General features: G+C 40.8%; 1 protein-coding gene across 1 annotated transcript; it reads right to left on the bottom strand.

The window, feature by feature from the left end:
• Positions 1–11,866: 11,866 nt before the first annotated feature.
• Atp5mc3 (ATP synthase membrane subunit c locus 3) lies at positions 11,867–14,711 on the bottom strand. The gene is made up of 5 exons (XM_027420158.2): positions 14,573–14,711; positions 14,299–14,399; positions 13,242–13,319; positions 12,557–12,750; positions 11,867–12,127 (listed from the first exon to the last, which is right to left on the bottom strand). The coding sequence occupies exons 2-5, from the start codon at positions 14,335–14,337 to the stop codon at positions 12,013–12,015; spliced, it is 426 nt and encodes a 141-aa protein (XP_027275959.1). The 5' UTR covers positions 14,338–14,399; positions 14,573–14,711; the 3' UTR covers positions 11,867–12,012.
• Between the last annotated feature and the right edge of the window lie 333 nt (positions 14,712–15,044).

Genomic DNA, 15,044 nt, shown 5'->3' with positions numbered 1-15,044 from the left:
GGAGGGGGAGAAAAAAAAACCTTAAAATGTTAAGGCATTTCAAAAGAATTTGAAGTCAATTAGAATCGAGGTTTTAAATTGCTTTTCCACCATGTGTATTAAAAAATTTAAATTCTTGTCTCCGGATTGATTTGTTTTCCTTCCAAGTGTCAGTAGTTTTGGTATTAAATTTTCTGCTATTAAGTAGTTAGCTACACACTTCTAGAGAAACATGTTATTTTAAAGAAAAAATTTTCAGAATTACTTTATATAAGCAAGGAATGTGGTTTTAATTTTATTTAGTTGTTTTTTATTTATTTAATTTTAAGACAGGGTTTCTGCCGGGGGTTGGTGGCGCACGCCTTTAATCACAACACTAGGGAGGCAGAGGCAGGTGGATCTCTGTGACTTTGAGGCCAGCCTGGTCTACAAGAGCTAGTTCCAGGACAGCCTCCAAAGCCACAGAGAAACTCTGTCTCGAAAAATAAACAAAGACACAAAGACAGGGTTTTTCTGTGTAGCCTTGGCTGTCCTGAAATTTACTCCCTAGACCAGGCTGGCTTCAAACTCACATAGATCCACTTGCCTCTGCCTCCCAGGTGCTGGGATTAAATGCAGCACTACCACACCTGCCTTTAAAGACACAAAAGGTGAGAAAAAAATAAAGGAAGTCTAAGTTAAAAACAAAAACAAAAAACTGCAGTGCAAATGATGTAGTTCTTGGTTAGGCATATTGGCTACTAGTAAATAAAGGCACTCCCTTAGCCTAATGTTCTATTTATAGCCCTTTAATCTAGCTGTTCTACACATGAAAACAAGCTAAATGAGCATAATTACTCTGTTCACTTCTGGCCCCATCTATCTGTAACTCTCACTATCTCCAGCCTAATACGATGTTGTGTCCCCATTTTCCCACGTGGATTCTCCTTCCTCAGTATTCCCAACTGCCACAAACTTCTCTGCAATCTTTGGCTTACAAATGCAGGAAATTTTCTTTGGGTCTCTTATTTGCATGTTTTTTTTTTTATTGCATGTATGTGTCTACCTCAATTATCTCTAAGGAAAGTGAGTCTCCTGTAAGAACTTGGCACAAAAGCTGGAGACTTAGTTCTCTGGTTAAAAGCCATTGATGTTGTATCATGAAGACCACGGACACAAACTCCCAGCTTGTCAGGTGGCTCACAAAGGGCTGTTGTAACTTCATCTCCAGGAGAATCTGACACTCGATTCTGGTCTTTGAGAGATCCTTCGTGCGAGTACACACACACACACACACACACACACACACACACACACACACACACACACACACGCACGCACTCAGGCACGAACTCAGGCACGCATGCACAGACAGACAGACAGGTAAATCAAAATTGAAAAATTAAAGAGAATTTGATGTGAAATGCTGTCAGTCTGAAAACCTGCATTTCATTTTATTCCATGTATTTTTTTTTACAGTTTTCATATTTTGTTCCTTGATAGATATATAGGCACTGTCTGTTTGAAATGTCTTTGTACCCTTTTGTGTAAATGCCTTAGAAGCATGTTCTCTGATGAATATTCCAGATATCAGTTTATACTTGTCCCTAAGTACATAAACAGTGATGTTTTTAAGAAAAAGGCATGGCTTCTGAGCAAAATAAGTATCCCTTAGGTATAAGAAGAGATTGTTGGAAAACACTCCCTTCTATCATAAAAGTGTTCTTGTACTGAGCCCATCCCACGTGAAGGGATGTGCTCTGTCTCTGGACACATGGGGAAGGGCCTAGGCCCAGCACAGGAAGTTTTGGTGGACTTTGTGGAGCCCCTGTTGGGGGTCCTACCCTGCCTGGGGAGTGGTGGGTGGATGGGGTGGGGGTAGGTTGGAGGTGGGGGAGGAGGGATGGGGTGAGGGGAGGGAGAGGGAGAGGGGACTTACATGTGAAACAAGCCTGTTCCCTAAGTTGAATTAATAATAATAAAAAAATTATCTAACAAAAAAAAAGTGTTCTTGTACTAAATGCTACAAGAAGAATCTTTAATACTCTCAAACTTCCCAAATGTCAGGGAATGTGGTATTTCAGCCTGGTGATAGGGCTGTTTTAATCTGTTATTGCTTACACACATACAAGGGAGGGGGTATTTAACTGATGAAACACCTTTTGTGTGTCTGGCAAGGCAAAACACAGTGTACTCCAGGGGCTCTTGTGTCTGTCTTATACAACTAGCTAGCTCCAAGCCCATGGGGAAGCTTTCCTATATTCATGGTATCAGCGTGCATCCGAATAGAGTAGATTAGCTTGGACTTTACCACTGGGGTCACATTTAAAAGGTGTGGAAAAAGTGGGACTGCTAGGCCAGTGTCCAAGGTAACACAAAGACAGCATGGCTTCAGATATTCCAGTCTCTTCCATAGCATGGCAGATTCTCTTTCCTGTTCTCTTACAGCCCAGGGGTTTTCTGCACATTGCTGAAACGTTCTGCTTTTATTGTCTCTTGGTACTTGTCCTCACGGTGGAGGTTTCTATTCAGGACATTTTAAGAACACAGTTGACCAAGTGAAGCCAAATTCTTTGGTTTCTTAGAAGAATGGTAACTAACGCTTCGTGACAACATGGGGGGTATTAAAAGGTTATGCTTCATCTTCAAATTATACCACTTAGCTTATGAGAGAAGCTCAGGGAGAATGGACTTTCAGGGCTTTATTTTTATCCCTGATTACCAGTGTTTCCTTTTATATCCAATCTGACTTGCTAGATTGCTATTATATTCTATATTCTTAAGTTTTCAATAAAAGTGTATGCAACTATTTCCAGCACAATGTTTTTCTCCCTAAAACTCTGTTTCCTGGCAAGAATGTATACTTCCTTCTCCTGAATGACATAATGTATCTCCTCTGAGATACTTAGTAATTTAGGTATTTTGTCTCTAGGAAGTTAATTCATGAAGAATAGTTGTCCAAGAGCTAAGAGACCCAGCCAACCTGTTTGAGGAAACAATTCCATTACTTGTCCTTCGTGGTTCCCCCACAAGTCTGTCAACCTAAGGCCCAAGAAATACCAAAGCCATGGATTCTTTATGCCAGAAACTGAGGAAGGTCTCTCTCTCCATACAGACCCATCTAGATCCTTTGACTAATACACTATTCATTCCAGGGACCTTCTTACTTCAGACACAACCTGTTAGGTCAACTGTCAACCAAAGGCTCTAGCTTTTAACTTGTAGACCATCGGTACTTGCTTCTTAAGCAGGAACATTCCAGCCACTGCTCCTGGCTGAAACTACCTTAGTTAAGACTGTTGTGAGGAAGTATACTAAATAATTTCTGTTGTTTTGCTTTGTTTTTTTGAGACAAGGTCAAAAACCATAGTCCTGGATGTTCTAGAACTCACTATGTATTCCAAGCTAGCCTCAAATTTATGAGATCTTCCTGCCTCTGCTTCCCAAGTGCTGGGATTAAAGATGTGCACCATCATGCCCAGTTTGAGTAAGAATCTCTTTCCCATTAAGTAACTTAAATGGAGTTATGTTCTATGGTGCAAATAGAGGTGTGATAACGTGCAATGTTACAAATGCTATTTTTGTACAACTTCAGAAAGCTTGAGAGTAGCAGATACTTTAGATCTCTCTTGAGAGATGAGAAAATCTGCCAATTCTCTGCTAAATACAAGACTAGAGGGAGTAATATTGAGTTGTGCAGAAGCCAAGAGACCCAGCCAACCTTGTGTAGCTGTTTGAGGAAGCAATTCTTGGGACTTAATGTAAGAAATAGAATCACCATGGTTGGAAAGTGCTGACTAAATGTTACTGTTGAAAATCAGCTGTTGCCAAGGACCCAGAGGTTCCCTCAGGAGTCTCTGCCAGCGTCAGCGGAATGGTAGCTCATGCTAACAGGAAGAACACCAAGAGCCTTTGGGCTATGGGTCCCTCTTGATCTTAGGTCAATTCTCTTCAGTATTGAAACTCCCTGGAGAGAAAAAAAACTAAGTTACTAAATATCCCAGAGAAGATAGATCATTTATGAAATTCATGTGGAAAAAATTACATAAGTTCCTGCCAGGCATCAGGGCCAAATTTTAGAGAGTATAAACAGATTGATAGTTGAAAGAATGTGACATAGAAAGATAGGGTTACAAAATTTACAAAACTGAGTTATCCAGCATCTAAGAGACTCAGCCAATCTTGTGTAGCTCTCTGTAGATTTCTGAGCGAAATGTAAATGAAATGTCTATAAAGTTGAAAGTGAAATATTAGAATCTGTTTCTCATTGACAATCAGGTTTCTGGTTTTGGGTATTTGAACATCTAATAATAAACAACATAAAAAACAATTCTGAAAAACCCTATATTTTTCAAAAACAAAGATGGAATTAAATTCTCTCTCCTCTCCCCCTCTCTCTCCTCTCTCTGTCCCTTCCTCTCTTCCTCTCCCTCCCCACTCGCTTTCATTTGTTTGTTTGAGACGATTTCACTATGTATTCAAAGCTGGCCTATGTAGACCAAACTGGTCCAGAACTCAGAGTTCTGCCTGCTTTTACTCATGGATCGCCACACCTGGCACATTTTCATGTTTGAAAGTTATCATGTCATGTTTAGTAAGAGGCAGTAGTATTCTTACATCTGCTTTTATAATGTGAGTTGTGACATATTTTGAAGTACATAATGAAAATTTGACCTCACAGGGTAGGTGAAAAGGGGCATACCTTGTGGATCCGATTGTCCGAAAGGCCTTTGAGCCCCAGATGTCATCAGATCAGACCACACTTTGAGCATCACTGAGTTAGGAATAATTTCAATGCAGCAAGAAAAAGAATATGCAGTGAATGAGCTGACAGTGTTGAAAGCTATGGTCTGAGTCGTGGCATGGAGAGAATTGCAATACTGCAGTCTAGTGCTGCTTGAAGTTTAACATGTGTAAAACTCCTTGCTTAAATGCAATTCTGATTCAGCTGATCTGGAGTGAGACTCGAGAACTGGCATTTCTAGCAAGCTTTTGGAAGATGTTGATGTTCATTGCTGAATCTCATCTTGGCTAGCAAACTCTAGTATATTGTGAAAGACACATCAGCAGAAAGGCTATCGTGGTATGCATAGGTAAGCCTGGGACATGGGGAGGGTTGAGTGAGAGAAGAGTACAAATATATTCTTTGAAAGTTCATGAAAATGATATATTTAAAAAATCCCATACTACAACGAGTTAGGGCTTTTATAACTATTTTTCCATCAACATTATGGAAAACATTTGCCAGAGCATAATGTTGGCAAAGATGAATCCAACCACCATGTTTGATGAAGCAAAGGGCCATGTGTTTGGTCTTAAGAACATAATATTATAAGTAGAATAATAATACATTACTAAGCAGATATGCTCATTATGCCAGAGAATTCAATACCATTTATAGTTTCTTATATAGAAATTACTTTTTTTTTTTTTTTTTTTTTTTTTTTTTTTTTGGTTTTTCGAGACAGGGTTTCTCTATGTAGCTTTGGAGCCTATCCTGGCACTCGCTCTGGAGACCAGGCTGGCCTCAAACTCACAGTGATCAGCCTGCCTCTGCCTCCCGAGTGCTATTAAAGGTGTGCACCACCAACACCCGGCGGAAGAAATTACATTATTTTTAAAGGCATTGCAAATACTAATAGCATAAAAAACATTGTTTCCTCTATCAAATATCTAAGACCTAAACCAAAACATATTTAACAATGTAAAACTTGCAGTAGAAGCACGAGTTTCTTCTCAAGTGTTATTTCCTATTTGTTTATGATCATTCCTTGAAATTAACTTCAATGACATGTATTAATAACCAAGTTTAGTCACTCAGCAACCTGACCACATATTTTGGGGGCACTTTTTGTGTTTGTCTGTGTGTGATATATGTCTATCTATGCACCTGTGTGTGCATGAGCCAGAGGTTGGTGTCAGGTGTTTTTCTTTATCATTCTCCAGCTTGTTCTTTTTTGAGACAGGATTTCTCACTGAACTTGGGAGTTCACTGTTATAGCTAGACTGGGTAACCAGGAAGCCCTGGGAATCTTCCCGTATCTGTGTTCACACATCCTGTGCTGGTTGGTTTTTTTGTTTGTTGGTTTTGGTTTTTTTTTTTTTTTTTTTGTGTGTGTGTGTATGTATGTGTTTGTGTCAAGTTTACACATGCTAGAGTCATCTAGGAAGACAGAATGCCAGTTAAGGCATTGTCTCCATCATATTGGCCAGAAGCATGTCTGTAGGGCATTTTCTTGATTAAGGATTGATGTAGGAGGGTCTATCTCACTGTGGTTGTATCATCCCGGGAGGTAGGCCTGAGTTATATCAAAAAACAACAGAGCAAGCTATAAAGAGCAAGCTAAGCCAGGTGGTGGTGGCAGTGCACGCTGATCTCTGTGAACCTGGTCTACAAGAGCTAGTTCCAGGACAGCCCCAAAGCCACAGAGAAACCCTGTCTTGAAAAAACAAATACAAAACAAACAAAGAGCAAGCCATTAAGCATCATTCCTCCATTGCCTTTGCTTCAGTTTCTGTATCCAGGCTCCTGCCGGAAGTCCTCCTGGGTCCTCCCTACATTCCCATCCATTCAACTGATACCCTTTCTTTAACAAACAAAACTAGAAACAAACACACCCCCAAAAGCCCACACAGAAACACGAATGTGGAAACCTAAATTCACCAGTAAAAGATGAATAAGGTTAAAAATGGCCCTCCCCCAAAGCAGGCTGAGACAAGATAGTGAGTTACTGTTGTGTTGATGTGGGCACTGGGCCTATCCTGAAGTGTGGTTAAATTATCCAGTGTATTTATGACAGACCACACCTGTAAGCTGAAATAAACCCTTCCCAAGTTGCTTTTGGTCAAGGTTTTTTTTTTTTTTTTTTTTTTTTTTTTTTTTTTTTTTATCACAGTAATAGAACGTGGACTAGGACAGGTCCTCATGCTTACACTGCAGGCATTTTTTTTTTTTCACTCAGCTGTTTGCATAGCCAGTAACCACCTCTTGAGATTTTAAACTCTAAATTTCTTGGCCAGCTTGTAGCTCTTACTAAAATTGTTCAATCTTACTGAGGCCGTGGGCTTTGGAGCTATTACAGTTTGTCTCCTTCATTTTGTTTTGTTCACTTGTTCAGTTTACAGGTCATTCTGGCTTTTGTTTATTTTTTTTTCTAGACAGGGTTTTTCTATGCAACCCTGGCTGTCCTGGAACTCACTCTGTTGACCAGCTGCCTCTGCCTTCTAAGTGCTGGGATTAAAGGCATGTGCCACCACCACCTGGCCAGGTCATTTGTTAAATAATGTATATTTATTTAATTTTTCTGTCTGCAGCTCCCTTGAGTTTTGTCATCTCTTTCACCTTTGCTGCTCTTCATATTGGTTAACATGATTCCCAATACTGTTTCAATTAAAAACTAAAAAAAAAAAAACTAGAGTAATTAGGTTTGCTACAGTCCCCACACACACACTTGGGGTAGGTTCTACTGCTCTGTACATTAAAAAAAAAAAAAATTGTACCTGGTGTAGTAGTGGTACATGCTTTTTTAATCCTAGCATTTGGGAGGTGAAGGCAGGTGGATCTCTGAGTTTGAGGCTAGCCTGATCTACATAAGTGAGCTCCAGGCCTGCCAGGCTACATAATGATACCCTTTGCTAAAAAAGTTGTGTGTATGTGTGTGGGTTTGTGCACATGAGTGCAGTACATGTAGAGACCAGAAGGCATTGGATCCTCTGGAGGTGGCATTAGACGCAGTAGTAAGCAGCCTCATGCAGGTACTAGGAATTGAACTTGGGTCTTCTGCAAGAGAAATGCATTCTTAACTGAGCCATTTCTCAGGCCTTATGCTCTGAACTTTTATTCATGGCTTTTAGGCAAGCTATAAATCATTCTTCCCTGTACCAAATTCACTTGTAAGATCATATTACATTTAAAACTATACAAGAATAAAAATTCTTTATTTCCCCATATCAATTTCTTCTTAGCATCCCTAAAACAGTCACATTGCAAATTAAAGCATGGGCTCTGAAATCAAGGAAGGTATAATTCAGATTCTGGTACTACGAAACAAAGACTATATAATTTGAGAAATTAGTAATTTTTATTTGCAGCTTGTTCTGAGTGTTGGCAGTGTACATGTGAATGCTCTCTCATAAGGAACAGCACTCAATAGATGGGGAATGGACACCCTTGCCTTGCCTGACTGGTTCCAGAGATCTAGGAAAATCCCAATACTGTTTTGGAGATTTTTAAAAATTAAAAAATTATCTTATGCATATACATTTTTTGCCTGTGTGTGTATATGTACCACATGTGTCCCTGGTGTCTACAGAGTTCAGAAGAGGGCTTCAAATCCCCTGGAACTGGAGCTGCATTAAGGTGGTGATGAACCTCCACAGATTCACGTAGGGGCCAGGAATAGAACTCCAGTCCTCTACAACAGTTCACTGTTGCAATAAATATTCTCAACCACTAAGCCATCTTTCCAGTCATTTGAAGATTCTTTAAAGTTATCATGGCCACCATCCTAGACTAAGTAAGTCCTCTGTTATGTAACAGTTTCCTTAGGGATTCAAACATCCATCATGAAGGGAAGCTCCTTATGCAGGAAGGTAAAACAACTCAAAACCTGTTCCAGGTTTCCAGCTTTGTGAGCTGTCACAGGTGCTGGCATGAGCTTTGGTGATGCAGCTGCCTTTGAGTCACTTCTGCTACTGTAAGTCACCCATATTCCTGTAAGTAATCCCAATAAAACTCATTGATGCACCAAGTTGGAGTTTGTGATATCCATACCTCGGTCTATAGTGGGCTCCCAATCTGGGGTGTAGATGTGTATGCATCTCTCCAGAAAAGTCACACAGCCTCCTCCTCCTCATCACTAACAGATCTACTAGTAACCACTGGTACTGACTTTGAGCCATTCCACACTGGTCTCTTTTTAACAATTCAAAAACACAGCTCCAAATTTTGAATAGCTGTTTATGATCACATGATAAAAATTCACATGTCCAATAGTTTACATCATTTGATCCCACCCTATGTTTTAGCTCTAGCTTACACTATTTCCAGAAAACTTCTTTCTTGCATCAGTGCTTGCCTGTGTTATCTTCCCTCATGCTATTCACTAGGTAATAAAATTTCATATTCTGGACTGTCCTCATGATATTCAATGTTTAGCATATGTAGACAAGCAATGTTTTTCAAGTGATCTCATCATTGGAAAATGATTCTTGCTCCTTCCAAACATCTCATCTCTTCTGCCTCTTACATGAAATTCGCTTGTTTTATATTTCTTAATTTTAGAGATTTATTTATTATGTATACTGGATTCTGCCTGTATGTATGCCTGCATGCCAGAAGAGGGCACCATATCTCATTACAGATTTTTGTGAGCCACCATGTGGTTCCTGGGAATTGAACTCAGAACCTCTCTCTGGAAGAGCAGACAGTGCTCTTAAGTGCTGAGCCATCTCTCTAGCCCCACCTGATTTAATTTTAATCAAAGACATGTCTATAGTTTACTGCTAGATAACAAATTTCTTATTCAAAGTTAATTTCATACTCAAACTAATATTGTTCATCAGCAAAACATTAAGAATACTTCATTTCAAGGCAATAGTGTAACTTAGTGAAATGCCTGCCAAACATGCACAACACCCCAAATATCTCTAATAAAGAAAACATAATACCAAATAAAAAGCAAGAATAAGAATCTGTAGTGTGCCAAAGAACAACATTCTGAGTTGAACTGGCACTCTAGTGCTCTGAGGTGCTTTTGCCTTTTGGGAATTTTAAAATAAGCCTAGTATTCTCAACAGAGAAAATGCTTCATCATTTCATGTTTGGTTGGTATGAAAGTAACATCTCTATTAGCTTCCATTCCAAAATAAAGTTATTAAAAAGTATTTGCCATCAGTAGTTGCTTCAAAGCTCATAAACTAAGAGAGGTCCTACTTGTTTCATAAATGATGCAGACTAAAGGATGTAGCTTTTTGGTTGAACACTTGTGTAGCATGTAATGCTCAACCTCCAGAACCACAGAAAAGCTAAGTGCAGTGATGGCACACACCTGTAACCAGAGCACTGGGGAAGTTGAGGCAGGAGCACTGGGTTACCTTGTCTTAAAAACAAACAGCAAAATGGTACACAAAAAATATTTCTGTAGTATTTGATGTAATATTTCTCCCAGCTAGGGTAAAATGCCCTGAAGTTCCAAGACAGTTTGTAAAGACTTAACTCCTTTTGCTCAGTAAATGGAAGCCCATGCACTCGCTGTACTGGGATTTCTTTTATACTTGGGATAGCTCTTCTTCCAGCACCAATGTTTTCCAACTTTGATCATCAACCATGGGTTAAGTCTTTACCAAGACTGATTTTATTTAAAATGAACATGGAACAGATTAGTTCTAAATATTTCCCTATGATTTAAAAAATGGTTATGACTTTACTATTTTGTTACAGGAACTTAATTGTAAAAGTCACATAAATTTGCCATATCGACCATTTAAAAAGTGTACAATTTGATGAGTTAGTTTAACCATTTGGTGCTAGAACATTTCATCCACCCAAAATGAAACTCCACAACCATTAGCTTAATCTCTACAAACTTAATCATATACTCATAGTCTTCTGTGTCTGGCTTACTTCACTTAGCATTTTTTGGGGGTGAGGGATACAGTTAATGACAGGATTTCTGTGTGTAGCCCTGGCTGTCTTGTAACTGGCTCTGTAGACCAGGCTGGCCTCAAACTCAAAGAGATTGGCCTGCCACTGCCTCCCCGAATGCTGGGATTAAAGGAGAGACCACCACCAGACTCAATTTTTTTTTTCCAATGTTTACCTCATATCAGTTCTTGTGGTAATCCTGCCTCAGTCTTCCAAAAGCCAGGGATTGCTGTATTATCTACAGTGCTGCCTTTATTCTTTTTAGTGATTGAAAAATTGTTTTTCCAAAAATTTGTTATGTGATAGACTGAATAATGAACTAAAAGCAATCACATTCCTGCTCTTTGGAATTTTTTGTTTGTTGTTTTTTATAAGCAAGACTATGTCTAAATAGTGATTCTCCAACACTATGTTCAAAGCTATCCAGGAAACTTGTTCTAAAATGCAGATTGCTAGGTCTCAGGGCCAAAAGACTACAGATTAATTTAAACAAGCACCTAGGTGATGCCGATAGGAAAGCTTCCCACTATGTTTCAGGAATTCTTTCTCAGCTGCAAACAACTTAGGCAGAGAACACTAAAGGGAAAGAGCCCAATTTTACTAGGAAAAGTCTGAGCAAGAAGGAACACGCAGTACTGGGGCAGATGCTCACCATCATTCCTAAGAATTATACTACAAATGGCTGCAGGAGTGTTTCAGCAACTTGGGGCCTAAAAATATGTAGCCAATTTCTTTACTTTTGGCAATTGCTTTTTAAAAGAGGCTTATATAAAAGATGTCAATTTGATTAGGCCCCTCCTCAGAAAACAGATGGGTATTTACTGTCGACAAAGAACTAATTAATGTGGGGCTTTCAGAAAAAAAAAAAAAATCACATTCCCCCCCAATAACTGCTTCAAAGTTTTAGACAGTTCACATGATTTCTTTTTAGATCCCGAAATATAAGGGTGGCAACACCTACTTGGGAGGTGATTTCTGTTTCTAGGTGTTCTAATTCATTGTAACCTTTAAGAACACAAAACTACTTAGATGTGGTATTAATCATATTTCAAGAAAGCTAAAAGAACTATCTATCCTTTATATTAAGAAGCAAAAGCCCCATAAATCACAATCTGTAATAAGAGAATCCCCATAAAAATCACATGCAGTGCTTTTTCAAAACCAGGATGCTATACCATCCTCTGACCCAGACAACCATCTGCCTCAATGTATCAGCTTCTTTATGATGACCCAAAATTAGGTAAGTACAAATCACAGCAAAAATTAAAGTTTTCATCTTTAATGAAATGACTTTGGAAATAACGTACATCTCCATGACACCAGCACTACAGTTTTTGGAGTCACAGTAAGATACACAGAATTATATCCGTTATTACTATGAATGCCAACATTTCAGGCAGTAATTTCTGTTACATGGCAAACAAGATCAAGAAAGCAACCATCAAACAAAAGAGACCCATAGCTTCAGACAAGGCAAATCCCAGGATAGCATATGAGAACAGCTGCTGCTTCAGTGAAGGGTTTCTAAAAGAGACACAACACAGATGTGTTACTTTGAATATTAACATCAATAAATGGTAAAGAATCAGGTAACTAGTATGAGGATCTTTGCAAACTGGAAAGTTCTGCCTCTCAATTTTTTTTTCTTACCAACTCCTAATTAATCATGTGACAAAAAGTTAGGGAGCTATCTGTGTGTGCAAATATAAATGCTTAGTTTACACCCATTCATTTTGAAGGGTCCTGATATTCTTGAAGCTGGCCTCAAACTTGTGACCCGCTACCCTCTCTCTCCTGGTTGGTTGGGGTTATAGGCTTGTGCCCTTATCTAATCATCTTTAAGTAACTAATGCACACAGCTCACAAAACATAATACAAAGGAGCTACTATTTCGCTACTTTCCCATTTTCACCTACAGCTTCCCAGTCTCTTAACTTAATCTAAGACAATTACCTGGCATAACCAATGATAAGGCTGCCAAAGACTGTTCCAATCCCAGCACCAGAACCAGCAACTCCTACTGTTGCAGCACCTGCACCAATGAATTTGGCTGCAGTATCAATGTCTCTGCTGATTGCACTGGTCTGAAACTCCCTTCGGATCAGCTGACACATACCATTCTGGGCCCCATTAAATACTGTAGAGCCCTGGAAACAGGAGACAAGGCAAAGGTCAATGTAGTAATCACATCTGTACTGCCAAAACGGTAACTTCTTTATATTGCAGCTTGGTATGAATAATTGTATGGCACAATGAAAAAGAAAACAAGAACTTGGAGTAATTATTATCTTGTATAATTAACAATCTTTACCTATACCTTCTAGGGTCATTAAAAACAGAATATGTGAATGTTTCTCAACAGAGCAGGCTCTCTTTGATAGTCAAGACTATTTTAATCTTAAATACAACTAACTCAAAATTACAGGCTTAAACATAGATACAGAATAAAATGTTTATTTGCTAATTCAGGAGGTTGTCTTGGCCACCAGAGTTTCTCTCAGTAGCTCCCATTTACATATTGTCTGATAAAAGTGGAAAGAGACTACCCTCGAGTCATTCATTCACTGTACTCACCCCTTCACGATAACAAAATTGCAAATTTAGGTAGAGGTTCCTAATTTCTTCTATTACTACTTACCTGTCCAGTCCTAGTCTCTGGTGGAGATAACACTGATGCAGAAATTGGCCTATATGCAATTCTGGATCCAGCTCGGATCTATTAATGGGAAGGAAAGGAAAAATTTCAAGCATAAAGGCTACAGGTGAGTCTTCTTGTAGCCATAAATTCTAAAGGAGAAAGCAAAAGAAAATGAGCAGAGATTTATCTGCACAATTATCTTGGTCCTTTTGAATATACAAAGCCAACCCAACAACACTTCATGCTAACAAACTGTAAAACGTACTATCTAATCTATTTGTGAACTAAAATCATAAGAACAATTAGTTAACAGGTGACTGAGTGCTGCTGTGGACGTTTCATTACGGGTAATGCTGTAATTTATGGGCTGACAACATTAGGAACGCCACTATCAATGCTGTCATTTAAAATAGTTCAGCAGTTAATAAAGCTCCCTGTATTTCCAAAGTACTCCTAAATACCCACTAATCATAAATTTACTACAGTTTAAGCAGTTCGATGGGAGCTTAAGAACCAGTGAAATGTTCTCACTATAAGGACATCTTGCACTCCGGCTTCTCTCTGCCCTTGAGTGTCCACGACACTAAGGTCACAGAAAACCCCTTCAGAACCAGGACCTGATTGATTCTCTGGGGCAGATCCTTTCGATTCGGACTTCACTTAAAAGTCTCTAAAAAGAAAGCTTCAGGGCTCCCCTACCACCTTCCTCCGCCCACACATGGAAGCAAAGTCCCTCCCTCTGCCGCGGCGAGTTTGACCTACAGACACGCATGGGAAGCGCTGCAGAGGCAACTAGGCCTCAGCGGCACCCTCCTAACTCCCAGTACCCCGACCTTCGCGTCCACCCCAACTCCACCGGGACCCGGAGGTGGGGGAGGGGAGCGCTCAAGGAGCAAGGAGGCTGTGACCTACACCGAGTGGGCCTGACAGGCCTCGGGGGGACGGTCTGCCCGCCCCAGGGTTGAGAGGGAGGGAGGGAGGTGAGGACACGGGGGCAAGGGTGAAGGAGAGCCGGTCCCTCAGCGGGTACGCTTGGGCCGAGGCCTGGGTTACGCACCAGAGCGGGGGTGCGGGCGAGTTTGGCGCAGGCGAACATCTTTCCTCTTGGCGGCGTGGATTTGGGTGACAGGCGACGTGGGCTCCTCTCCCGCTTCCTCTCTGCGGAGTGAAAAAGAGGCTTAAGGTCGTGTCCCCCGGGAGCCTGCCCTTCCCACCCCGGGTCCCCAGGGCCCCCGCGCAGGCCGTCGGCGTGGCCGCGTGCCCAGAAGGTGCAAGCCCGGTGGATGGGGCCCAGCGGCCCGCTCCAGCCCGGCCCTGCGCCCTCCGCTTACCTCCCGAGGCGGCGGCGACAGCGGCGGCAGAGGTCGAAGCAGTGAGGCTGGGCGCGCAGGCGCCGTACGGCTCTTATCCCCGCCGCAGCACCCGGATGGAGAAGGCGGGGGCAGACGCTCAAGGTCACTTTGTAACAACTTTATTGGTAACCAGAAGAGGAAGACAATGACAGGCCCTCGGTAACAGGCGGGCGAGCATTGAAATGGAAACAGAGGTCACAGAAGCTCTGTGGTAATCCTCGCGTTGTTAGTATCACTAGCGGTGAAGATAATTTTTAATCCTTTTCCGCTATTGCGGACTGAGCTTTGAGCACTGAACGTGCCAGACAGGGCTTCTACCACAGAGCTACAAGCTAACCCTCTTTTCACTTTTATTACAGGCAAGGTGAATTGCCCAGGCAGACCTTGAACCTGTGATCGTCCTGTTTCAGTCTTGCAATTAGCTGGGATCACAGGTGTGCACGATCAGGTC

This window comes from Cricetulus griseus, chromosome 6, assembly GCF_003668045.3.
Source record: "Cricetulus griseus strain 17A/GY chromosome 6, alternate assembly CriGri-PICRH-1.0, whole genome shotgun sequence".
Classification (NCBI taxonomy): domain Eukaryota; kingdom Metazoa; phylum Chordata; class Mammalia; order Rodentia; family Cricetidae; genus Cricetulus; species Cricetulus griseus.
The sequence above is the reverse complement of the archived record's forward strand: the minus strand, read 5'-3'. Positions and strand labels throughout refer to the sequence as shown.

Coding starts and splice junctions, on each gene's coding strand:
- Atp5mc3 (XM_027420158.2), bottom strand. CDS start 14,337: ATGTTCGCCTGCGCCAAACTCGCCCGCACCCCCGCTCTG. Junction 13,320..14,298: donor TCGCCCGCACCCCCGCTCTG/GTGCGTAACCCA, acceptor TCCCATTAATAG/ATCCGAGCTGGATCCAGAAT. Junction 12,128..12,556: donor CTTATCATTGGTTATGCCAG/GTAATTGTCTTA, acceptor TGTCTCTTTTAG/AAACCCTTCACTGAAGCAGC.